The sequence below is a fragment of the Pangasianodon hypophthalmus genome, chromosome 25 (genome assembly GCF_027358585.1).
Source record: "Pangasianodon hypophthalmus isolate fPanHyp1 chromosome 25, fPanHyp1.pri, whole genome shotgun sequence".
NCBI lineage: Eukaryota > Metazoa > Chordata > Actinopteri > Siluriformes > Pangasiidae > Pangasianodon > Pangasianodon hypophthalmus.
Window position 1 is genome coordinate 3,277,556 of NC_069734.1, and position 24,832 is coordinate 3,302,387.

The 24,832-nt window shown below is 37.2% G+C and overlaps 3 protein-coding genes across 9 annotated transcripts; 1 reads left to right on the plus strand and 2 right to left on the minus strand.

Moving 5' to 3' along the window:
- Positions 1-4,277: 4,277 nt before the first annotated feature.
- Positions 4,278-7,429, plus strand: terb2 (telomere repeat binding bouquet formation protein 2). Of its 4 annotated transcripts, none has more exons than XM_026937712.3 (8): positions 4,278-4,489; positions 4,670-4,751; positions 5,057-5,119; positions 5,422-5,561; positions 5,799-5,857; positions 5,943-6,028; positions 6,249-6,337; positions 7,127-7,429. In XM_026937712.3, exons 1-8 carry the CDS (start codon positions 4,426-4,428, stop codon positions 7,255-7,257), a joined length of 714 nt encoding a protein of 237 aa, XP_026793513.2. In that variant the 5' UTR covers positions 4,278-4,425; the 3' UTR covers positions 7,258-7,429. The 4 variants fall into 4 exon arrangements, with proteins under 4 accessions (XP_026793513.2, XP_026793514.2, XP_053085595.1 ...); XM_053229620.1 differs by lacking the exon at positions 4,278-4,489 and adding an exon at positions 5,206-5,348 and having other exon boundaries at positions 4,496-4,751; XM_026937713.3 differs by lacking the exon at positions 5,057-5,119 and having other exon boundaries at positions 4,279-4,489.
- Positions 7,430-7,818: 389 nt separating this feature from the next.
- cnep1r1 (CTD nuclear envelope phosphatase 1 regulatory subunit 1) lies at positions 7,819-14,114 on the minus strand. Its single transcript, XM_034299723.2, has 7 exons — positions 14,025-14,114; positions 13,569-13,653; positions 11,427-11,498; positions 10,727-10,800; positions 10,527-10,636; positions 8,482-8,536; positions 7,819-8,384 (listed from the first exon to the last, which is right to left on the minus strand). Exons 2-7 carry the CDS (start codon positions 13,591-13,593, stop codon positions 8,343-8,345), a joined length of 378 nt encoding a protein of 125 aa, XP_034155614.1. The 5' UTR covers positions 13,594-13,653; positions 14,025-14,114; the 3' UTR covers positions 7,819-8,342.
- Positions 14,115-16,606: 2,492 nt separating this feature from the next.
- LOC113540997 (arylamine N-acetyltransferase, pineal gland isozyme NAT-10) lies at positions 16,607-23,300 on the minus strand. 4 transcript variants are annotated; one of them, XM_026937740.3, is made up of 3 exons: positions 20,057-21,622; positions 18,142-18,227; positions 16,607-17,947 (listed from the first exon to the last, which is right to left on the minus strand). In XM_026937740.3, exon 3 carries the CDS (start codon positions 17,938-17,940, stop codon positions 17,068-17,070), a length of 873 nt encoding a protein of 290 aa, XP_026793541.3. In that variant the 5' UTR covers positions 17,941-17,947; positions 18,142-18,227; positions 20,057-21,622; the 3' UTR covers positions 16,607-17,067. The 4 variants fall into 4 exon arrangements, with proteins under 4 accessions (XP_026793541.3, XP_053085576.1, XP_053085574.1 ...); XM_053229601.1 differs by lacking the exon at positions 16,607-17,947 and adding an exon at positions 23,069-23,300 and having other exon boundaries at positions 18,141-18,227; positions 20,057-22,555; XM_053229599.1 differs by lacking the exon at positions 16,607-17,947 and adding an exon at positions 22,940-23,296 and having other exon boundaries at positions 18,141-18,227; positions 20,057-22,555.
- Positions 23,301-24,832: the final 1,532 nt, after the last annotated feature.

Here is a 24,832-nt window from a genome sequence, read left to right on the forward strand (position 1 = left end):
GGCATCCAATGGCATGACAGCTTTCCGGCTTGGTGACAAACTAATTTATCATTAATGAATGTGCAGGCTGTATAGCTAGTGGGTAATAGGAGTCAGTCTATTTTTGCGCACCATTGGGTCTTCCATCGAGTCTGACATCATGTCAAACTATAAATAGGTCAACCAGCATTTCCTGTACAAAGCAATCTCTACATAAAAATGTAAATTTGTCACTGAGGGATCATAAATGGACACACTTCCTTCAAGTGCTGAATTCAGCTTAAATTTCTCTTTTGAATTCTGTATTCGTTGTTTTCTGCTGTACATAATGTTTTATACATAATTTCTGCACAGCTTCAAGGGCCTTGACACAGATTCTACATGTCTTTACACATGCATTCCAAAAGACCTTTCCTCTATTGGTGTTTTGGTGCTGGTGGTGGAGAGCTCTGCCTAAACACATTGCTCCAAAATCTCCATCCAATTATCATTCAATTAGATTGAGATGTGGTGAGTGTGAAGGTCAAAGCATATGATTTACGTCATTTTCGTCCTCATCAAGCCCTTGAGCCCTGTAGATAGGAGTCATTCTGGAAGAAACCATGCCCATCAAAATAGAAATGTTATATCATCAGATAAAGTGGATCAGTCAGAAGCACCTTGTGATGCTTTCCTCTAAGGGGACAAGTAGAGCCAAAGAATGCAAGTAAAATAAATAAATGCCCCCCACCGCATAATAGAGCCACCAGTTTTTCCTTTAATCTGTCTCCCATCTGTATGCATTATATTGTGATGTATGATTGGATGGAAATGAACAAAATTATCTGCCATTCTCTTTGCATCCGCTCTTAATTGCACAATCGGCTAAGAATAGAAACAAGCAATTTGGATGATGTGCCATTATGATATCCACATTTAATGGCATGAAGAAAAGCTTAAGTGCATGCACGCTAAAGAGCTTCTCTTTTTTTCGCTCTTTTGAAGTTAATACGATAAAAGCACACAGATTGTAATGTTACAGAGAGGTCAGAAAAAGCAAAGTCCTCTGTCCTACCTGAAGACTTTTCCATGTTGGAAAGCTTACTGACGGTTATAAAGCATTGACACCCGAGACTCATTCCATCAATGTTAAATAAACATCTCCTAACAGGAAACTTCACCATTACAGTGAGTATACATTTTTCTTTGTTGAAAAACACCTGAATGAATCCACACCTTCAGATTTGAGAATTCAATAGTGCTATGATGTAAACTTTCCAAACAGTTAACAACGATGTAGAGGTGACATTAGCGCTTTAGATTTTCTATATTTCTATTTTTGTACTCGATCCAGTGAATCCTATGAATTTGAAAAAAAACATCAGGTTCACCTTGTCTTGATCTTGCTGTTGGGCTTATGATGATTACATTTAGCAGTGGCATAGGGAAACATGGCCTAAATCATTGTACAGAATACAGTGTTACCTGCAGCTCATTGTATGTCTGTTGTATTTTATCTGAGCTCTGCCAGGAGCAACTTGCCAAGGCATGAGCAATCAATCAACGAGCAAGACAGTATGCCATCCCTCTGCTGTATGTTCATAGCCGGGTCATAGACAAGGACTAGGCTTGACGTAAACAACAAGGATATAACAGCTTTACTGCTCTCAAAATATGCATGACTAGTGCGTGGAAATCATGTACAGATATTACATATTCATATCAGGATAACTGCTTGAGCTTTTATCACAGTTTAAGAACATAAAAGATAATAAAGCCTTTGGTCTTCTCCTAGTGCAAAACTCAGGGAAACTGTTCATGTCCCTGGCTACATTCTTCCATTGTGTCATGCACAGACATTTTAATTTGTCAGCCTTTTTAGGGCTTGAATGTTTCATAGCTGATGCTAGTTCTGTAGCATATGCCAGAGTGTGAATGTGAAAAGCAGCCTGGGTGCCTCACGGATGGTGTGAATTCACACTCATTACAACAGCACATTGCTAGCCATGTGTCTAAAAATGAGCAGGCAGTAGGCAATGCATGAGCTTAGATATAATATAAAAATACAATTTAATATTATGTAGCCTTTATCCCATCAATATAAATATAGTTGGACAATATTTTTTATCTCTACAAACATGTCATTACATGAATTTAATTACTGGCCGCCCAGAGACATCATTTTGGAGGTGAGAGTAAACGAGTGACAAGTAGCTGTAATAGAGAGAGTGCAAGTGCAACCAGTGACAATTCCATAATAAATACAAATAATCCACAATGACATCACATTAAAACATCACATTATTGCTGCCTCATCATAGGCAGAGGCCGAAACGGGACAGAGTTCCCTGGTTGGGCATGTTAGGCAGAAGCCCCTAGTTGGGCAAAGCCCCACATTAGGCAGAAACCCCTGGTTGAGCAGAGGCCTCTGGCTGGGCCATATGTTAGACAGAAAACCCTTGTTGGGCAAAGCCCCACATTAGGCAGAAGCCCCTGGTTAGGCAAAGCCCCACATTGGGCAGTAGCCCCTGGTTGGGCAGAGGTCTCAGTTGGGCAAATCCCCATGGTGGACAAAGGCCCCTGGTTGGGCAGAGCCCTTGGTTGGGCAAAGCCCCATTTTAGGCAGAAACCCCTAGTTGGGCTGAGCCACATGGTGGGCAAAGCCCCTGGTTGGCACAGGGTCTCTGTTAAAGCAAAGCCCCTGGCTGGGCAAAGGTCTCAGGTTGGGCAGAGAACCATGGTTACTCAAAATGACACTCTGAGCCCCTTGTCAACCAAAGACCCCTGGTTGATAAAAAGGGCCCTGTTTGGGTAAGTCCCCTTGTTGGGCAGAGGTCTCTAGTTGAGCAGAGATCTCTGGTGAAGCAAAAATCTGTGACAGACAAATTCAAATAGTGAGCTCCATTTAAGTCATTAAGCATTTTTTAAAAGCAACTGGTATGCCAAAGGGGTTGAAAAGTTATGCGATCAATTATTTAGTGTGAAATAAATGTGTGTAATATGTGTAATGCCCTTTAGATAGATATAGTTTTCTAACTTTGTCTTTAATCTATTTTGTGAAAAAAAAAAGCAAAACAAAAAAAACTTGAAGTAATGACAGTCCATTTATATAGCACCTTCCTGACACACAAGGTTGTTGTACTATAGAAAGGGACTAATTAAGAAAAAGAAATTTTAAAAAAAGCATAATGTATATGAATTTTATATGTCTATGAATTACCCATACTTAGTTACCAGCACTGTCTACACGTTTTGAAATTCTGTTTTGAAAATCTATAGCCCCATCTAATGGCTTTAACTGCACACTACAACAAACCCACCACTGTTATTGTGCTCCAGAATCACTAGATAGCTTCAGTTTTTGGGACTAAAATCCCAATAAACAGTGAAAGATTAACTGTAAATTATCCTGAGTCTATAGAAGTATTCTTCCTCAAGGCCTTGTGTTCCTACATTACTATTAGGAATTACTATTCCTACAGATAGTAATTAATCTGACAGAGTCAGTGCATCAGTTTAACAGGTTCAAACACCTCGGCTTAATCTGACACACATCTGATTTTTAGGACGTGGTAGCTGCCTTACCTGTTTACACTCACCTGTGAATGCTCACCTGTTCCTGACTTGACTTCAACCCATTTTTATGCACCATCTGAGAAGCAGAAGCTTCTTCTTCTTCTTCTGTTTTTATTTTTTTATTTTATTTTTTCCCCCCAAAACTTCAAGATCTTTCGGAAGAAGATTTGTTTAAACATTTTGGCTTAATCTTCCTTGGCTTGCTTACCTGTTTAAATGCTCACCTGTTACTGCTCACCAGTTCCCTACTTCATGAAAACATTGTCAAGCATCACCCAAGGAATATAAGCAATCTGTGTAAACACTTTGGCATAATCTGACACAGATTAGATATTTTTTTGTCCTTACCTGTTAATGCTTACCTGAGGATACTCACCTGTATAGTGGCTTGAACACATATATTTCATGCATCATGGCAGGAAACAATAAAAAACAATATATTTAAACACTGGCTACATATAATATCACAAACAGAGTGAATATAAATCACAAAAGGTGTTTAAACTCATTTCTCTTTGTACACCAGGTGTATTAGACAAATTTCTCATGACTGCAGTTTACATTTTTAAGGAAGTTAATAATTCACTAAGTGCACGAGCATAATCCCTGTGACTATATTCAAATTAATTTATTATTATTTATTCGTTTACTTTTTATTTATTTATTTATTTATTACTATTATCATGATCACTGACTTTTAGTTTTAAATCATAACGAACTTATTTACCTAAAGCTGACTTTTCATCTTTCTGTCTGTGAAAAAAAAAAAAAAAAAAAGCCTGCTAGCATGAGCAGTTCGTTAAAAATGATTTACCTGAAGTAAATATTGAAAGCCAAAACCAATTATTTAGGATTGAGCAACGGTTGGAAAACAAATTTTAGTAAAGAAATATGTTTAAAAACAAAACAGCTTGGTTCTCAGAGAGTGTAAAGAGAGACATTCCCAGGTTTTGGGGTAAGTTATTTGAGCGATTAGCCTGTTAGCTAAAACATTCTTCATATCCATATATAGTTAGCAAGCTAGCTAGCATATTCATTCGTGTTCAGATACATCCACCATTATATTACATTAGTTATATTTCCAAATATATTACGTATAAACGTGTAAACAGTGAAAAGAAGTGATGTTTTTCAGTATCTCAGGGCGGTTTTATCTCTGACTGGAAAACAGCTGATTACCTTTTCAGCGACGACGCCTCCTGTCCTGACACGAAAAGGTACTCACAGGCCTCACCTGTACAGAAATACACACATTCACACCTTTATTATTGCTTTTTCGAGGTTAAGATGCTAAATTTAGGTTATATCCAACGCCAGTATGTTGGTGTCTACCTTCTACAGCAGTATGAACCTGACATTCATAGACATTTACTTTATCAGGAAACTTACACCTTCCATACAGGTGACTTTGTAGGTATATAATGTAGGTATTATTACCTGCAGCCCATCTGATGCTATGCACAATTTATCACCTCACATATGCCTCTACCATTCATTCATTCATTCATTCATTCATCTTCAGTAAGTGCTTTATCCTGGTCAGGGCGGTGGATCCGGAGCCGACCCCGGGAACACTGGTTGCAAGGTGAGAGAATTAACACTGGATGGGTTAATGGGAGATAGAGGCAATTTAACACAGCTAATCCACCTACCTGCGTGCTTTTTGGACAGTCGGAGGAAACTGGAGAACCCGGAAGAAACCCACACAAACACAAGGAGAGCATGTGGAAACTCAGATGGCTGATGAATGTCATTATTAGCCAGTTGTACCTAATAAACTGGAAACTGAGTGTATATTCATGGAGGCCTAAGCAGTACGTAGTAGGACGTCCTACAGGTTCACTTGTGACGAATGTGATTTAAAAAAGTCTGCACATTTCATTTTAGGATCCATGTGAGTGATGAGTATGTGACGGACAGAGCCACGGTATTTCACAGCGCCTACCTGTCCAATTGTTGGCTGCGGTGGAGCACCAAATCTGTGCCGCTTGGTCATTATCTGCTGCCTCCTGTTTCTGTACAGAGAGGTGAGCTGAGTTATGTTAATGATCACCAAGTCCTGAATTAAGGAGATTACTTCTTTGCAGTATTAATTTCAACACAAAGCCAAAGCAAATCCCATGAAAAGCAGGCAGTTAGCTCATGATTTTAGTCAGGTGTGAGATTAGAGATTTGAAAAAAATGATGCCGAGTGCAAAGTCCTTAGGATTTGAAAATTGTAACCTGCTATTATTGTACCGGTTTTTATGCCTGATTGTGTTTAGAGGTGAAAGCCAGGATTGGAAGGTTTATATGGGAGCAGGATGAGATGCTAGGAGTGACTGTGAGTATATTGTTTTGTATGGCATGTTTTCTATTTATCAGTATTGTTTGTCTTTAAATCTTCTCTCACATCTCATTTATTAAAGACGCCACATGGAAATAAAGGCACTGAGCAGATTTTGAACATTCAGCGTGATGCTAAAGGAAGTCAGTCAGAGAAAGGAAAGACAAGGTATGCAAGACGTTCTTAGTTGGGTATCATATTTATCATAGTTTTTGTAATTATGATCCATCTCACGGCAACATTTAGCAGTTTCCCTTATTTTACCTGACTGGTTCAACTCAATATAATGTAATGAAGGTGTTTCATAAGATAGTAAACACCAACACTAAGCTGTACACCTCTGCACAGATGTATAGTATGTTAAATTAGATGGTAATGTGTTTCTCAGGCTGGAGAACTGCATGAACACCTCTCCATCAAGAGATGAATCAGTGTGTTGTGAGGCGCAGCTCTATCCTGTAAACAATATGGTTTCAGGTATTTAATTAACACATGTTTAATCAGATGAAGTTTACATATTGCAGTCACAGGTCACAGAGTTGTAGAAATCCCTACCCTTGCTTCTTGGTATAAGGTAGACACCCTACATTGTTTGGTTCTACCTAAAATCTAATACAGAAATATTTAATAATAGTTAAGGACCTGCTTATCTGGATCAGGATACAGATGAAGGTTAGAACTGAACTCTATAGTAGATAGAGTACTTTTATAGTACTTCAACAAGGCTATTAGAAGTTATAGCACACGCCACACTGGCATTTTTCAATAGCCAATAAGGGTAATGCATTATACATATATATTTTTTGCATCTTTCCTTACTTTATTTTACTTATTATGTTACATCAATAATTAGGACTATTAAAGCAGAATGTAAGATGTCCCTAGGGTTCACAGATAGACTACGCATTACTACGTGATACAGTTTAATGTACATCAAACAGCACGATTTTTAAAAAGTAAAGAATTAAACGGGATGAGGTGTACTGTTAAAGGAAATTAATCAACGACAGGGTTTTGTAATCAAGTAGAGTTACTGTTACCACCCTGAAAGTGAAGGAACATATTTTCCTGTAAGAGTACATCATAAAGTGCTTCATTCATCTAGTAGCACAATAATTTCCCAACAATATTTTTCCCCAGTGTTTTATTAATTAAAGAACGACACCTGATTTATATGTATTTAAAGCTAGAACAGGACTTGTTTAGAATTTAGGATCTCTTCTGAGGTTGGGGTTATGACGTGTTTCCTGTTTGGTTCCTCTGCAGGTTATGTCCATATTGACCAGCTAAAGAAGTTCTCAGGAGAGCTGCATGACTTCCTTCCGTCTCACTCGGGTTATTCAGTCTCTAGATCTTACATCAGAAGTCTTCCTTATCAACATAAAGAGGGACACTGAAGGACATTTTAACTTATTTTAAAAGCTTGACAAACTAGAAATTAGAGTTTTTACACAGAAAAAAATGGACGAGAGAGACTGTGTGAGAGACTTATCTTGATTTTAGATTATAATATTATCCAATTTACACAATATATGACTGAATAGAATAAAGAAAATTTGTAATGATTAATGACTGTGGTAATTTAATATAATGAAATATAACCAGATATTTATGCTAGGGCTGGGTGATATGAACTTACAATATCAATATCGGGATAAATTATTGTCACAATATACTTTTCTCGTTCTAAAAATATAAACCATACTGAGGTATCGTTAGTAATTTTATAAGAAACTCTTTAGAAATTCTTGGAAGTAGCTGATTAGATGTTACAGTTTTGAACATCTATTCGAACATTTCTGAATATGGTTTTACAGAAGTTTTCCCTCCTTGTTACATAATTTTTTAAGGATTAAAACTGAACTTAGTTTTTCTGGTATTTTCCCATGAAGAATCTGAGCTCAGGATCAAACCATGGAGCTGTGAGGTGAACTCACTCTGACTCGATGTATACAACATTATCACAAAAAAGGAAGCCATTTTATTATTGATATCAGAAAGATTCTTTCAAAACCTACAAATATAGAAAACAAAGCAGCACATCTGGTCTTAAATAATGTATACATGCATAAAATCAAATTCAGGGAATCATATCTACAATTTAAAAGACTCTTATCTGTAAAGGTGTAGTTATACAATGATATTTATGGTACAAAACCTACTGATCGTAACAGAGTCTCTTTCAGATGTATAAAGTTCTCTAATTAAAGAGATCTGTGTATTTAATAATTACAGTGTTAAGCCATTTGCTTAAAATAGCAAACGATTCCCACGGGGTACACAATAAAAGAACAGCATTAGAAATACAGACACTTAATGTATGATGTAAAGTAAAACTGCACGTGTGTGTGTGTGTGTGTGTGTGTCTGTGTGTGTGTGTGTACAGGGGAGGCTTTTAAAACGGTAGCATTCATATTCTTCAAACAAAACCGGGTGGGGGGAGGAAAAAAAACAAACAAAAAAACATTCAGCTCCAGATCAGCTACTGGATGTGAGGCCGTGGCTTAAGGATAAGTTTCCCCGTCTAGAACAAAGCAGAAAGAGACACCAATCATGATTTTAAAAAAATCATGCATTCTTAAAATTATGGAGGATAAAACAATGGATGTTCCATCACTCACATCATCACACGACATGTTGTATTCTGCTAGCACTGTCCGGCAGCGTGCAGCAATACTGCGTCAGAGTCAAGGAAGGAAGGAAAGAATGAAGGAGCTGCTGTTAGAAATAACTCAGTCATTTACTTCTTCATTAAAACCTCTTTAGAAGAATGCAGTGAGCCCAGGCAGGTCATGTATCTGGGCTACCAGTTTTTTTCTTCACAGCTGCCCAGTGGACAAGCTGGTTTCAGTAGGCTGTTGATCTAACGGTCACCAGAGTACAATGTAAAACTCTACTTCCTATTCAATTCTATTTGTACAGCACTATTAAGAATAGACAAAGTCACAAAGCAGCTTTACAGAAATCCAGATGTAGATTCAGATCCTAAACTCTCAGAAACTGGACTGAAAGAACACACACATACATATACACACACACACACACACAACTGAGCATCCTCCATCCTCTTTGCAATTTTTTTTGCAAGTGTTTTGCACATTACATGATGCTGCAACAATATTTATTATACTGTACATAGGCTGCTACTCTTAGGTTTGCACTATTTCAGCTACTTGTATTGTACTCTTGTACTCTTTGCACTATTGTCACTAGATTCACTTTAAACAGAACTGTGTACTGGTCGGCGCTGCACTGGGACTTACTGTGCCCATTGTCTATCACAGTAGCCACTGTACTGTCTTGTGCTGTCTGCACTTGTGCACTTTATGTATAAATTTATGTAGTCCCTTGTAGTTCTGTGTTTGTCTTATATAGCACCTTGGTCCTGGAGAAACGTTGTTTCGTTTCACTATGTACTAACTGGCTGTATATAGTTGAAATGACAATAAACTCCACTTGACTTGACTCTTGAGATCCCCAGTGAGCAAACTAAAGGTGACAGAATCGAGGAAAAACTTTGACATGAGAAAGAAACATTGAATAATCAAAGGAGAAGCCATGTTCTTCTAGGTGACACCATATATCAGGATTATAAATTATTACTCCACCATAATAGTGTACTCTACTAATAACAGTATTCAACATTATTGAGCGAGTTGAAAAGATGTTTATTATGAGCAACAGTGCCTTTATGATTACAGCAGCAGTTCTCAGCTACAACAAAGCTTTTCATTTGATATATTTTTTAAATGAAACACACTATAGGTTGTTCATACACTATAAGGCTGAAAGTATACATGGACGCCTGACCATGACGTGCATATGTGGGCCTTGCTCAAACTTAACCTGTTCCCGGTGTGACAATGCCCCTGTGCACAAAGCGAGCTGCAAGAAGACGTGGTGTGTGAAGGTTGGAGTGGAAGAACTCGAGTGTCCTGCACAGAGCCCTGACCTCAACCCCACTGAACACCTTTGGGATGAACTGGAACACCGACTGAACCCCAGACCTCCTCGACATCCCAACATCAGCGCCTGACCTCACTAATGCTCTTGTAGCTGAATGAACACAAATCCCCACAGCCACGCTCCAAAATCTAGTAGAAATCCTTCCCAGAAGAGTGGAGCTTATTACAATCAGTAGATTAATTAATCTGGACTGATGGACTCTAACTAAACTGGGCAAATTACAGTACAGTGCTGCACAACATGCAGACACGAACCAGACTCAAACAACAGACTCTTTACGTGCGAGGAGAGAACGCCACAGCTCATAGCCGAAAAGACGATGCTTCATCAGCAGGGACGTTATCAGGTGAGGGTGAAGACTTCTACTACATAAACTCACCTCTTCCAGGGATTCAATTACTCACTTATTTTCACATAATTATTAGCTTGTTATACTTTTTAGTTAAATTATGATAGCTGCATTTTTGAGGGAGTTAATTAGACTTCTGGGCAACTAGGACCGGGCAAGTGCATTGGTGCTTTCACTGGGATTTAGGATTTGTCCACTGCTGATTCGTTTCATCTGTGAACAAACCTCTGCCCTTTCCACTGTAGCATATAATATTTAAATTTTATGCATTAACATATATATATTATTTTCATGCCTTAAACCAAATTCAGGTTTAAATGTTGGCGTGCAACATTGATCGAATAAGGATACATCGATGGTGCGACGACGCGTTTGTGTATTCCAGCGAAGAACAAGCCGATGAGAGTGATGCAGCTGATGGTGAAAAACGGATGATTCCATAAAGACGAAAAGAAGGACACCTGTGGAGGAGAAAGGAATGACTTTAGCTCTGCGAGGATAAGACGATTAACATCTCAACTCGTTAAAGTTACCTTTAACTTTGTTCTCACCTTTTGAGTGTCTGGGTCTATTAACCAGTTCCAAGCTCCGGTCGCTGTGCAAACTGACACCACGATCAAAATCACTGGAATAAAACAAAACGGCGAAGGTTATTAAAGTGTCTAAAAGAGAGCTGGGAATCGCTTTGACACCTGTATCTTAAAATCAATACTGATAATAGAGTCAGCTCCAAAATTATTGGCACCCTTGATAAAGATGGGGTTTAAAAAAAAAAAAAGGCCAGGATTAAAGGATACACAAGTGAAATGAGACAGAAGTGTGACAGGCAACAGCTAGATACATATACTTTTAAAAAATGCTCATATTCACTGTTATGATAATTATTAAGAAGTTTAAAATGACTGGAGCTGTAGTGGACCCGACTGAAAGAGGATACAAGTGTGTTTTGCCCCATGCACAGTGAGAAAGATGGTTAGAAAAGGCAAAACTTTCTCCATGGACCGATTTCAGGACACAGTAGATGTGAGAGTGATGAAATTCACCACAAGGACATTTTTTCATAACCTGTTAGATCCATTTTTTTAAAAATACTTTTTAAATAAAGGGTGCCAATAATTCTGGAGCAGTAATATGCAATAAAGAGTGAAAATGCCAGTAGTGAAGCTTTCCTGTTCCACATCATAACTGATGTAAAAAAAAAAAAAAAAAAAACGGATTATTTAAAAATTAAAACAAGATGGCGTGACTCACTTCGCCACCGGCCTGTAGCTGGCTGCAGACAGGATACATACTCCGTTAGTCTCCTCTCGAAAGCCTTCAGATCTACAAGAAGAAGAAGAAGAAGTAGAGATTGACATATGAACAGGACAGGAACCTGATAATGTGATGCAAGAATGTTTATCATTTATTTAGTCTGTTCCTACAGAGCTTCTCACACCTACTACAACCCAAAAGGCAGTTTAGGAGCATAATCCAACTATTTAGGCAAATATGTAGTTGAGTGCACAAATGTGTATCCGCCATGGTTCTGGAGCAAAAAAGGAGGAAATTTAAAAAAAAAAAAAAAAAAAAAAAAGTTTTATTAGAATCAAAGTTAATATATATGAAATATTTTTATATATACAAAACATACAGTACTGTGCAAAAGTCTTAGGCACATGCAAAGAAATGCTATAGAGCAAAGATACCTTAAAAATAAAGAAATTAAATGTTTCTACATCTAAAAAAATACTATAAAGAGCAGTAAACAGTAATAAATGAAACAAAGTCAATATTTGGTGTGATGATCCTTTGCTTTAAAAAAAAAAAAAAAACAGTATCTGAGGTGCAGTGTGTGCAGTTTTATAAGGAAATGAGCTGGAAGTGTTACTGAGCATCTTGCAGAAGCAGCTACAGTTCTTCTGGAGACTTTGACTGTCGACTCGCTTCTTATTTCTGCAGCGAAACCCAGCAGCCTTCATTATGGTTTTATCTGAAAAGTGTCTCTTATGGAATCTGCTGCTTTCTTTACTGACATACAAACATTTTTCTGTAACATTTCATTTTGTGCTGGATCAATAATGTAGAATCATAAAATAAAAATCTGTAACAAAGTTTGTACAAAAAAAAAATAATAGGGTGCCTAAGACTTTTGCACAGTGCTGTATATATCAAATATTTCATGATTCTCTTTGTCTAGATCTTATCTGAAAAAGGCACTTTATGGCTGTTTTTAGCAGATTGTCAAAAAAATTTATATGGCTGCATTAGAACAAATGTCAGGAAGTAAAAAGGACAAATATTACAACCACAATGATCCAAAAATTACATTTGACTCTGAAAGGAAGATGCAAGTTCTGCATTGATACTTTGATTTTTTTTTCCCTCCATTATTAATATCCAGTGTAACACACACTGTTTGTAATGCCTTTACACCACAGTGCTGCTAAATTCTGGATTCTGATTCGTCAGAAGGTGTTGATTAATTTTCACAAGTTTGTATTAATGCGCTTGTTCTAATACGTTATCGTTTCTATAGTAACCGACTTGTACGCCACAGACATTCTAAGCCTAATAATAAAATGTTAAAGTTAAAGTGATGTTTTTGTCTAAGGAGATGTTCATTTCACATTTATGGAAGGAGTCTCCAGTGTCAGCGGTTAAGTCTTCAGGATGGAGGAGTTTACACTTTTTTTTGTCTTATTAACTTCGAGAAAGAAAATCGAGGGTATTGAGGGAACGACTGTTTATAGCTGCTATAACGCAAGTTAAAACTTTATGTTCCACATCACTATATGTAACAATAAACGGATAAAAAATACATCATCATTCTTAACTTTCTAAATTGTAATCGCTGGTAGGTTACTGTGGTGTAAGAGGAATAAAACACTTCAGGGTGTGTTGGAATAGAGGAATGATCAGCTTCAGAGTGGCAGCAGTAACTCTGCTTCATCACACCACAAAGTCGTTGATTATTTTCCTAGAACAGCACGACACGGAGTGTTTTATTCCTCATCCATCAGTGTTTCAACAAACAAACAAACAAATAAACAAACAAACACACTCACACTCCATGCTGTCATGCTGTAACATTAAAACATTGCTGTTGCATTGTTTCTAAATCAACCCCTGACTTACAAATCCACACAAACACCAATGTTAGAATTAATTAACATTCTCAACATTCACTGCTAACATTATATCGCATAACCGTCTCCATGACAACAACAACATCTGGATTTTTATCAGTTAGGTAAATTAGCTTGTGGCTAGCTGTGGGATTAGCTCGCGACAACGGCGGTTAACTTTCCCGTGTCATCACAAAATAAAACCATTTCAGTCAAACGTGGACAGCAGGTGGACAAAGTGCTTTCACATTTACGTGGCGTCATTTAAAATGTTTCATTTTAATACCTTCTGCTTGTTCTAGAGAGTTCATCGCTCTTCACCCGGTTCCTCACAGTCCAGGCCTCGCTTCAGTGCAAGCGAAAGCTCTGCTCTGATTGGACAAACGTGATTGCGTCACATTTTAAAGCGCCGCGGGTGCGTTCAAGGCGGTCACTACTGCACAATTATGCGCATGATGAAACATAAACATATGCGCATGATTACACATAAACGTAAACACGTCAACGTTTTTTAATGGATATAACATTTAACATCACAAGTGTTCAGTGTTTTCTAAATAAGTATTTACTTATGTGAATATTTCACAGACAGCCACCACTTCTTTAATGGTGGCGCAATTTCTGTGTAATTTCCTCAAGTTCTTACGCATACAAAGCATTCAGCACACATTACACAACAGCTGACTGTCTGTTTCACAAATAATTAAATATAAAGTCTTATTTCTTATTTACAAAGCACTACCTGACGTCCCCACGCCTTATCTCTCCGAGCAGCTGCAACACTGCAGCCCTGCTGGGACTCACATTCACCAGCTCTGGTTTTCTGGTGGTGCTAAAGCAAGAAGAAGATCCTTTAGTGCCCAAACTATAGAAACTCATCCCCCAGGACCTTCATCACTTTCATGACCTTCATTCACTCCCTTCTCCCAATTTAAAAAGTAAACTTAAAACATACCTTTTTTCCCAACACCTTTCCCTTCCGTTTTCCCCTCTAGTCTTTTAGAGAGAGAGAGAAAGAGAGAGAGAGAGAGAGAACTTTATTTACCCCAAGGGGAAATTTAGTGTCACAACAGCCACACAAAAACAAGAGCAACAGGGAGGACTAAGACTTTACAGTTCACAAGATTTCAAAAATACACAATAAACTCACAATATGCCACAAATAAGAGGGAACTATTGCACTATTTGCACTACACACACTCACATCTATAGACTCTTACTTCATATTTATTTATCCCCAAATGCAAAACTTGTACATAAGACAAAATAGCAATTCAACAAATGAATGTGCAATACTGTCATGTGCAATACCTTAGTTTTATTTTAATTTCTATTGTTATATTTAAAATGTATAAATCTTGTTGGATCACACTGTTCAAATGTGCAATATGTTAAGTGCAATATCTTAGCTGCTTTACTATCTTAACTGAACAGATCTGATCATTTATGTTAATATTTATATCCTGTTATATTTGTGTTATCCCTTACTCCCTTTATTTTATTCTTCTGCACCATTAGGAGGGACACTCAATTTCGTTGTACCCTGTGCAATGACAATAAAGAATCTACAGAATAAATAGCTCTCCAGGTTATCAGACTAAGATTCCTGTACAGATTAATTGTATGAAATATATAACAGGTTGGCAGATCTGAGTCTGTACATTAGACATGTGTGATGAGCATTTGTGGTAGTGTGTGTATAAAAATGTACAGCAGTCATAAGTAAAGTCACAGGTAAAGTGGCAGTGGGTGTGTAAGAATGTGTATTGACCCTGTGTAAAAATTGTTGTGCAATATGCAGTGTAGTAGTTGGGTATGCAAAAGAAAACAAAAAAAAACAGCAACAACCCATAGACACGTCCATCATCTCTAATGACCACTTAGCTCCCTAATCTTGTTGTTGTCTCATTGTAGAGTCGGATAGCAGTGGGCAAGAATGACTTCTTGTACCTTTCTGTGTTATAGCGAAGCTGCCGTAATCTACTGGAGAAGAAGCTCTTCTGTTTGGCCAGTGTGGAATGGACGGGGTGTTTGCTATTGTCCATGATCCTCTCCATTTATTCCACCATCTGCCTTTGCACCACCATCTCCAGGGTGTCCAGTTTTCAGCCTAGGACAGAGCCAGCTTTCCTGATTAGCTCATTCAGCTTCTTTCTTTTTTCTTTCTAGTTTGTTATACATGTCAAATAATAGAAAAATCATAAATACAGAAGTTCAAAAACCTTGAATATAATTGGGTTTTATACAATTCCATTTCGTATGATTAATGTGAAATTTCCCAAACTTAAAAAAAAAAAAACGATCATATAAGAATTCAAGTAAAAACTATACTGAATTCAGAAATAACTCTGATCCTCATATTCATAAGTTGTTCATAAGCTCTTAAGTTCCTGGCTGCACAATTGCACTTTTTGACTATATAGTATACAGTTATTGAAGGGAAATGATTTACTATCACACTATTTGGTGTCACCCAGATGAGGATGGGTTCCCTTTTGAGTCTGGATTTATAACTTTAATTTATAACTAACTTTATATTCAGATTTCATATAAGTATTTCCTGTTTGGCCCTTCATAGGTCCTTCATACACACACACACACACACACACACACACACACACATATATATATATATGTAGACTTTTCCAAACATCAAAAACAAGTTAATAATATAAATTTGTCCTCCTGTAAATTTACCCAAAATTACATGTATGTGTAAAAGCACATACTCAATACATCTCTGTGTTCCTTGCTTACCAGGGAGATCCAGTCCAGGGAGCAGACTGCTGAATATGTCTGAAGTCAGTGGAAGGAGGATCAAGACAAATATTACCCAAATTATCATTTTATCATTTACTTTGTAGACATACAATTGCTCATGCCCGCATCTAGAGAAGGGCTCTAGTGTAGATCAGGTGTCATGGGGAAAAAACCACAAATACAAAATGAAATTTTAAAAACTATTTGAGGTTTATTTGTTTGAACCATTTGTCTGTGATCTGTTGTGTATTGTGTTGTATTTGTTGGGATTAGGCTATGATTTATTTAAATTTATTTAAATTCAAATAAATGAATCAGAAGTTAAGTAGTAGTAAGTTCAGATGAATTGTATGCAGCCATTGATGTGTCGCCATGAATTAATATATTGAGGCCAAGAGTTGAGCTTCTCGAGATCCATTTAATGGCCATGGAGTAATTAACTTGTGACAGCTACTGTATTTTAAAATGAGTGTGACAGAAAAATCAGTAGAATTTTGGACACATGAACCTAAGCATAGAGATGATTGACAATATTACACTTTATTTCAATTTTGGGATGATGCATCAAGACATACTTGAGTCAGTGGTGTTGCCACATGAAGGTGCCATTAGCATGTGTCGCATTGAATGAATTCTCAAATCGAGTTGACTTTTTCTCCCGTTTCTGCTACATAATTAACTGGAGGCCATGTATTCAGTATGACTTTCCCATAACATATTAAGTCGTGGGCTCAAGTCACATACTTTATGGCCAAAAGATATTTAAAGTGGCCTCAAAATATTAACCTTTGGCTTCAACATGCTGTGGCCTTGTTGAATTAATTTGTGGCTACACCTCATTAAGAAATAACTGCCATGTCACCTCAGTTGCTCTGTAGAATTTTCTACAGTTCCTGTATCTTAAGGCATTTATATTGAAACCTAAAAAGACGATTTGTTCTTAGGTATTTCATACTGCGCTACGTCTGGAACAGCTAGATCATTAGAATGTGATAAAAATGTGCATATTGTATACACACCATGTCCTACATTTTATATGCAGCTTTGTTGTTAATCGGTGTCAGTTTATTAACTAAAAAGATATTAAACTTCTCCTTGAGTATAATATCTATCTCACTTTCAGCTACATCTCTCATCTCGATGATGTCTGTGTCTTCCTCAGGGTTAAATGTGACTTCACTGTAGGTCCAACCAATCAGAGCTCTGAATCCAGTGGAGGTCTGGATGGAGCAAATGGATTTCTGGGTGAACAGAGACTCGGGGCTGGTCTGCAGATACTCGCTTGTGTTCAGAAAATGGTCAATCCCATGTGGTATTAACAGAAAAGAGTACATTGTCTTAGTGACACGCTTGTCAATGAGGCTGGAATTGGTGAAGGCTTTATTCTGGACCAGTGGCTTCCTTCCAGTCTTCTCCAGCGTCCAAGTCTCACCATCGTTCAGTAGGCGGAAGATTCCTGCTGGCTGCTCTTGATCTTTTCCCGCGATCATTTCTAACGGATGCCAGATTTGGCATGACACTCCAAAACTCACATCAGCGATATACGGCTTGCCTTCGATCTCCACCATGTTTATAAGGTGTGAATTGAAGGGGTTAAAGTCATTTTTGAGCGTGTTGAAGACTTTGCAGCCCAGTGTGGTGTATTTGTAGCCCATCTCCCTCAGCACCCAGGAGAAGAGCTGATTGTTTTCACAGCACCATCCTCCACGCCGGTTTCTCACAATCTTGTCATAGACGATCTGCAGGTCCATGGTGTTCCACTCTCCACAGTGGATGCTGAGGTTCTCAAAGGGGATGCTCATCACATGCAGCTTGTGCACAGTGCGGAGCGTGGCCAGATCGGGTTTCTCGTACACCCCGCTGAACCCAATCTTTTTGAAGTATTCCTGCAGATCCATTATGTTCCTGCAAAGGATGAAAGAACAAACTGCTGCCTTAAAACATAGCGAGCACAATATACACAGCCACGACGAAGGGCTAAACTGCTCAGAAGTGCAAAACATTAGCAGCTCTCTCAGGATGTGGAAATGAACAAACAGGTTTCACTTTAACTGCAATTTAATGAAGTAAAATGCAGTCGAATAACAAAATCAGCATACCTTTAAAAAAACCTTCACGAACAACCACTGGGAATTTTTTGCCACACTGTTTGCTGTTGTCAGGGAGATTGTTCAAGCTGCCAAATCTGCCAGAATCAGGAGAAGGAATGAGAACAAACTAGAACAAACAGGGTTTGGAAAGAGACAGAGTTAACCCTTGGACCCCTGAATGTTAGGTAATGTTTAGAGACAGTTATGAAAAAACTTTGCGAATTATCTACACCATGACTCTTATAAAATGATAATTTGATTTCCAAAGTCTGTATAGAACACATGGTCTGTTTTAGAGTTTTAATCTATGGTTTGAAGTTTTGTTTTGTTAAAGTGGCCTAAATCTCCTGATGGAATAATTTAGTTTTAATAATTTTAATAATTTAGTGGCAATGTCTTTATGTTTAGGTATTGATATACTTAATAAATTGACTATCAAAGTTGTTTTTGTTTCAATTTAAGTGTTAAACAAATCCACAGAATTTATTTCATGCTGTTTGTGCATATATTAAAAATTTAATGTGAGAAACCTTTGGAAATGCCCTTTCTGATTAAATATGATACACATTATGGTCCATTGGCATGCATTAATGGGATTTTCCTGAGTTTTGGATTAAACCCAATCAGTTAAGGTGACCAGTCAAATTACCTATTTATTCCATAATTTTAAGAAGTCAATAATAATTATAATACCTTTGATTTAAAAAAAAAATTATATAACCTCAATCTAATGAAGGACTCTTTCCTGAAAAACTGTTTTAATTTTAATTTTGTGCAAATATTAATCCAATGTTCAGTTGTATCATGAACAACACTGGATTTTTAAGATACTGGAGACCTGTAAACATTTCCATCATTGTTATTTTATTAATTTTTTTTTAGTTCAACCTCTTTATCAATCTGGTATTATTTGCTATAAAGAGCCAAATACAGGGTCATGTACAGTTTGTTTCATACACAATCCTTTTTTTAAAGTTGCCACATGACACATCATGTGATAGATTACATTTTGAAAGTCTTACTGTATTGGCATTGAGTCTAGATCAACCGAAAATTATATTAACTCAACATCAAATTTGCATAAAATAAGTTACCAATATGCTGTAATCTTTAGACAGCAGTTGTTAGGTTTATAATCCATCACCCAAATCTTCATGTGCCAATGTTTAAGACAGTTACAAATCTTTCAAATTCTCATTATATTCCTTTCCAGAAAAAGAAATACATATATATAAAATATGTATGTGTATATATATATGTGTGTGTGTGTGTGTATGTATACAGTACTGTGCAAAAGTCTTAGGCACCCTATTTGTTTTAGTACAAACTTTGTTACAGATTTTTATTTTCTGACTTCTACATTATTGATTCAGTACAAAAACATTTTAGATTCCAAACATTAGTTTTCCAGCACAAAATGAAATGTTACAGAAAAATGTTTGTATGTCAGTAAAGAAAGCAGCAGATTCCATAAGAGACACTTTTCAGATAAAAACATAATGAAGGCTGCTGGGTTTCGCTGCAGAAATAAGAAACAAGTGCGCCATTCAGAGTCTCCAGAAGAACTGTGGCTGGGTTTTACAAAATGCTCAGTAACACTTCCAGCTCATTTCCTTATAAAAAACTGCACACACTGCACCTGAGATACTGTTTTTCTTTTAAAGTGAAGGATCATCACACCAAATATTGACTTTGTTTCATGTATTACTGTTTACTGCTCTTTATAGTATTTTTTTTAATAAAGAAACATTTAATTTCATTATTTTTGAAGGTATCTTTGCTCTATAGCATTTCTTGGCATGTGCCTAAGACTTTTGCACAGTACTGTGTGTATATATATACACATAAAGCTTAGCCAGATACATTTAAACTTATTTTTTTTCACAATTCCTGATATTAATCATAAAAACAATCCCTGTCTTACATCAGTTAGGATCCTCTAAAAAAGGAGTGCCAGATCCAGTCCAGTGGATGGAATCGTGCCAAATGATGAGATGATAAGAGAGAAGACGAGAGGTCACGCAGGGGTTCTGTGTGGCATGAGATTCGAGCAGTGAGAGCTGAGCTGTGTTTATTTATGTGTCTGGGTGAGACAGATACCCTGAGAATTATCAGCAGCACTGAAAAGCACTCTTGAAGAGGAGGAGAAGCGAAATAAAGACAGAGTCAAGCCTGCCTCCTGTGTCCTCATTTCCCTCTGAACTGCAACGAGCGCTGCATAGGGTTCTCTCTAGAACTTTTAAGGGATCCACTAGAGGGAGTGTAGCCTTGTTCAGATCATGCCACCTTGATATTCACCTATACAATTATATATAACTTGGAATATAACTTGGAAATTGGCTCTGTGAGTGGATCTGTGATTTATTGGCATTCATAGTGTTTTCCTTTGTTGTGGATCCAGTGCACAAAGAAATGCTCACATTTTGAATCATCTGCACACAGAACACTGTCCTGACAGTGCTGACGAACTTTTAGGTAATCATGAGCAAACTTGACAGGGACAGCAATTTTATATAGCAAATTTTATATAACAAATCTTATGTTAGATTTACTAATAAAATGTGAAACATGGGGTCACTTAATTTACAAAAGCGGTCACGAGAACAACTCATAATGTCCTGTTTTGCTTTATTCATTAATGTTTTTTTTTTTTTTTTACAAAGTTATATTATGAATATCGCTCTAACTATGAAGATGGATTATGTGGGTTACAATTTAAAATGTTACTGGAAGTCACGCTCAGACAAGCCACATTTAAACGAACAGTGTTCATGCTATTTTCTTACATCATCCTTATCCAGTTCCACAGCGCTATCTCTGAAAGCGTAATCACTTCCTACTTCGTTGTCTGGTTATTGTCTGCTGCTGCTCGATCCAAAAATCAAATGTTATCAAATATGCATAGCAAGTCAGTGACTACAGCCATCCATCCATCAATGAGCTACACACACTGAACCTCATCTGAACTTTATACTCCACTTTGTAAAACTTATATACAGTTTGCATTAATTACTAATTATTATTAATTATTAATTAGACACAGAAATTTATAGGCAAAGTACTCTCTCTTGCTACTTGTGCATATATTGTGATTTGTGTCTTGTTAATTTAGCGTGATTAGTGCTCAACCCTGTCATCTACTTTATGTAAACTGCACTACAAAAACAGACTATGCAGATATTACTTTGCAGGTTCCTATCTACATGAACCTGGATTTAATCCAAGCATCATTCGAAACTGGATGTCGCAGTGTTAATGAGATGCGCCCTTTCAAACAAACTGCCTGACTTTGAAAAGCTGTGTCAAGAAACCTAAGCTCAATCTTCATACTAGACTGCAATGAATATTCCTTTCATTTATAATCACTTCTGTCACACATATGTCACTGACATATACATTATAAATCTGTTTTATAAATTATAAATTAAAAATGTGTAAAGCAATCAATGCTTGGGTTGTCACAAAAATCATAATGCCCATTTGGGGTTTCCCAAACAGCTTGGGAAGCCCTGATCTAGCCCTGAGCTAGGTGATATAAATGTCCTACAGTTTATATGAAGCTTTGTTGTTAATCGGTGTCAGTTTATTAAATAAAATGACATTAAACTTTTCCTTGAGTATAGTCTCTATCTCACTGTCAGCTACATCTCTCATCACGATGATGTCCGTGTCTTCCTCAGGTTTAAAAGTGACTTCACTGTAGGTCCAACCAATCAGAGCTCTGAATCCAGTGGAGGTCTGGAGAGAGCAAATGGATTTCTGGGTGAACAGAGACTCAGGGCTGGTCTGCAGATACTCGGTTGTTTTCAGAAAATGGTCAATCCCACGTGGTATTAATAGAAAGGAGTATATCGTCTTCGTCAGGCGCTTGTCAACGAGGCTGGAATTAGTGAAGGCTTCATTCTGGACCAGTGGCTTCCTTCCAGTCTTCTCCAGCATCCACCTCTCGCCGTCGTTCAGTAGGCGGAAGATTCCCGCCGGTTGCTGCTGCTCTTTACCTGAGATCATTTCTAATGGGTGCCAGATTTGGCATGACACTCCAAAACTCACGTCAGTGATATACGGCTTGCCTTCGATCTCCACCAGGTTAATGAGGTGTGAATCTAAGGGGTTAAAGTCATTTTTGAGCGTGTTGAAGACTTTGCAGCCCAGTGTGGTGTATTTGTAGCCCATCTCCCTCAGCACCCAGGAGAAGAGCAGGTTGTTTTCACTGCACCATCCTCCACGCTGGTTTTTCACAATCTTCTCATAAATGATCTGCAGGTCCATGGTGTTCCGCTCTCCACAGTGGATGCTGAGGTTCTCAAAGGGGATGCTCATCACATGCAGCTCGTGGATGGTGCGGAGCGTGGCCAGATCGGGTTTCTCGTACACCCCGCTGAACCCGATCCTTCTGAAGTATTCCTGCAGATCCATTTTGTTCCTGCAAAGGATGAAAGAACAAACTGCTGCCTCAAAATGTCAAGAACCATGTGGAAAAATTTAGCAGCTCTATCACTGTGGTTCTGAAAGTGGAGTCCCAAGGCATAGTTTGGGATGGGGAGTCAGTGTTTTTTTTATTTATTTTGTAACAATGGTAGAAATAACAACTTAAAATTATTAGTTATTAGTCTGTTTTACTGGTCACTTGAATTGAACAGTTTTAATCCAGAACTTAACTCAAAAACAAGCCACCTATAAATAAACAACTTAGACCTAAAGTGTTCTGTCCTTAAATAGCCAGAATATTATTGTACACATTTAAATATCATGTCTAATATTTGAATAGCTGGACAATGTGTGTAAAATATTATGTTATTTTACATACCTGCAAAAGAACCACTGCTCTATCAGAATGTGAAAGTGAGCAGGCTGCTTTCACTTTTACTCACTCACTCCCTCAAGTAAACAGCATGTAAAATCCATCCAAATAACGAATCCAGTATTTAAATCATACCTTTCAAAAACAGAGAACCACTGCAAACTGTTCACACACTGTCAGGGAGAATACTGCTCAAGCTGGCGAATTCAGGAGAAGAAATGTAAACAAACTCGAAGGGACTCTTTTCACACTTCCGGTTTTAGAAACCGGAAGTAAACAAAAGCTGGATAAACAGCAGAGCGTGCTTACAGAATTAAAAAGCTAGTGATGCCAAAAGAAACTATCTGAAGCAATTAAAATTTCTTTCGAAAACTTTTCGAAAAGAGTTCATTATTTGAAGTTTTAAAACACTCCATCTGGTGGTCAAAGGAATGAAGTCCAAGTAGTAACCTACTGTGTCCTAGTGGAAACTGTTAACAAACAATAAACCATAGAGGCATCTGGCAACAGCTGTGTAACCAAAAAAACAAACAAACAAACAAACATATATAGCATGCTTATAGAATAGGTTGCATTTGCATTTATTTATAGTGAAACTTTTAACAAATACACATACACTCATCCATTTTAACCCAGCCCTAGCCCTAGCCCTGGTCCCTCGCCTAGTACTTCATAGGTAAGGCTGATGTGGGCTTAACTCAGGGGCAGACACAGGCTGTCTGAAGAGCAGAGACACCTGGAGTGCATTTTTAACCAAAAAGCATGTGTTCGTGAAGGTAGAGCGCCTTTTTTACATTTACATTTGCTCTGGATAAGTGTATCTGCCAAATACCATAAATGTAAATACACTTTGTGATGTTTTCCCATAATTGTGTCACTGATGATGATCATGTATAGTCACTGTCCTGCTGAAGCACAGTAATATTCTGTAGATTTTACATCAATAAGTACTTAGGTGCACCTAATAGCATTATAAGGTTTATCAGCACACAGAAAGGTATCACTGCCAACATCTATTATTTAAAGTTCATGTTAAGGCTACAATTAAAAAAAGGTTATACACTTTCCAGAATTCCTCGACTTGACTTGGTATACATGAGCCATTTATTTCTTTTTGTCTGTCACTAATCCAATGCAGTCCTATCATCTAAAAACAGTTTCACATGAAGCACAGGTCATATATATATATATATATATATATATATATATATATATATATATATATATATATATATATATATATATATATATATATATATTTTTTTTTTTTTTTTGCGAACTTGAAGCCATGAGAAACAGACCATTTTTCAATTTCAACACTTCATGAAGCTTTGTCTTGTCATCACTACTGTAGTTTAATGCCATACAGTGACCATTTGGTGGTGCTGTGAGGTTTAGTGTTTGATAGACATCAGAAGCTCAGTGTGGAATAAGAAAACTGTGATTATGGTATTTGAGGGCAGAACCCCTTAAAGTCATTGTATTTAGGCTATTATAAGGCCAACTATTGCACAGTTTTGGTTTACTTCTTGTGAATATAGTAATATTTAAAAAATCCCACCTATTACAGTGCACAAGTAGGATATACACTAACTCTGTATTTGATACACATTATGCTACAGCAGTGTTGAATTCTTGATTCTGATTGGTCTGAAGATGTTGATTATATTTTTATTGCAGCAACACTGTCATTAGTGCAGCTAAAGAACATCGGCTTCATACCTGGAGACCTTAATATTGTTCTAAGTAATGAACGGACCTTGACACTTACTGCGTGCTCACATTTTAGCTTTTATTCTGATAATAGCATTAGTTGAACTTCAGTATTTTCTAGGAGGTCATTGTGAACTTGATGTTTTTCAAGCCTCTTACTATAATATTTTATAAATCCACTTACAA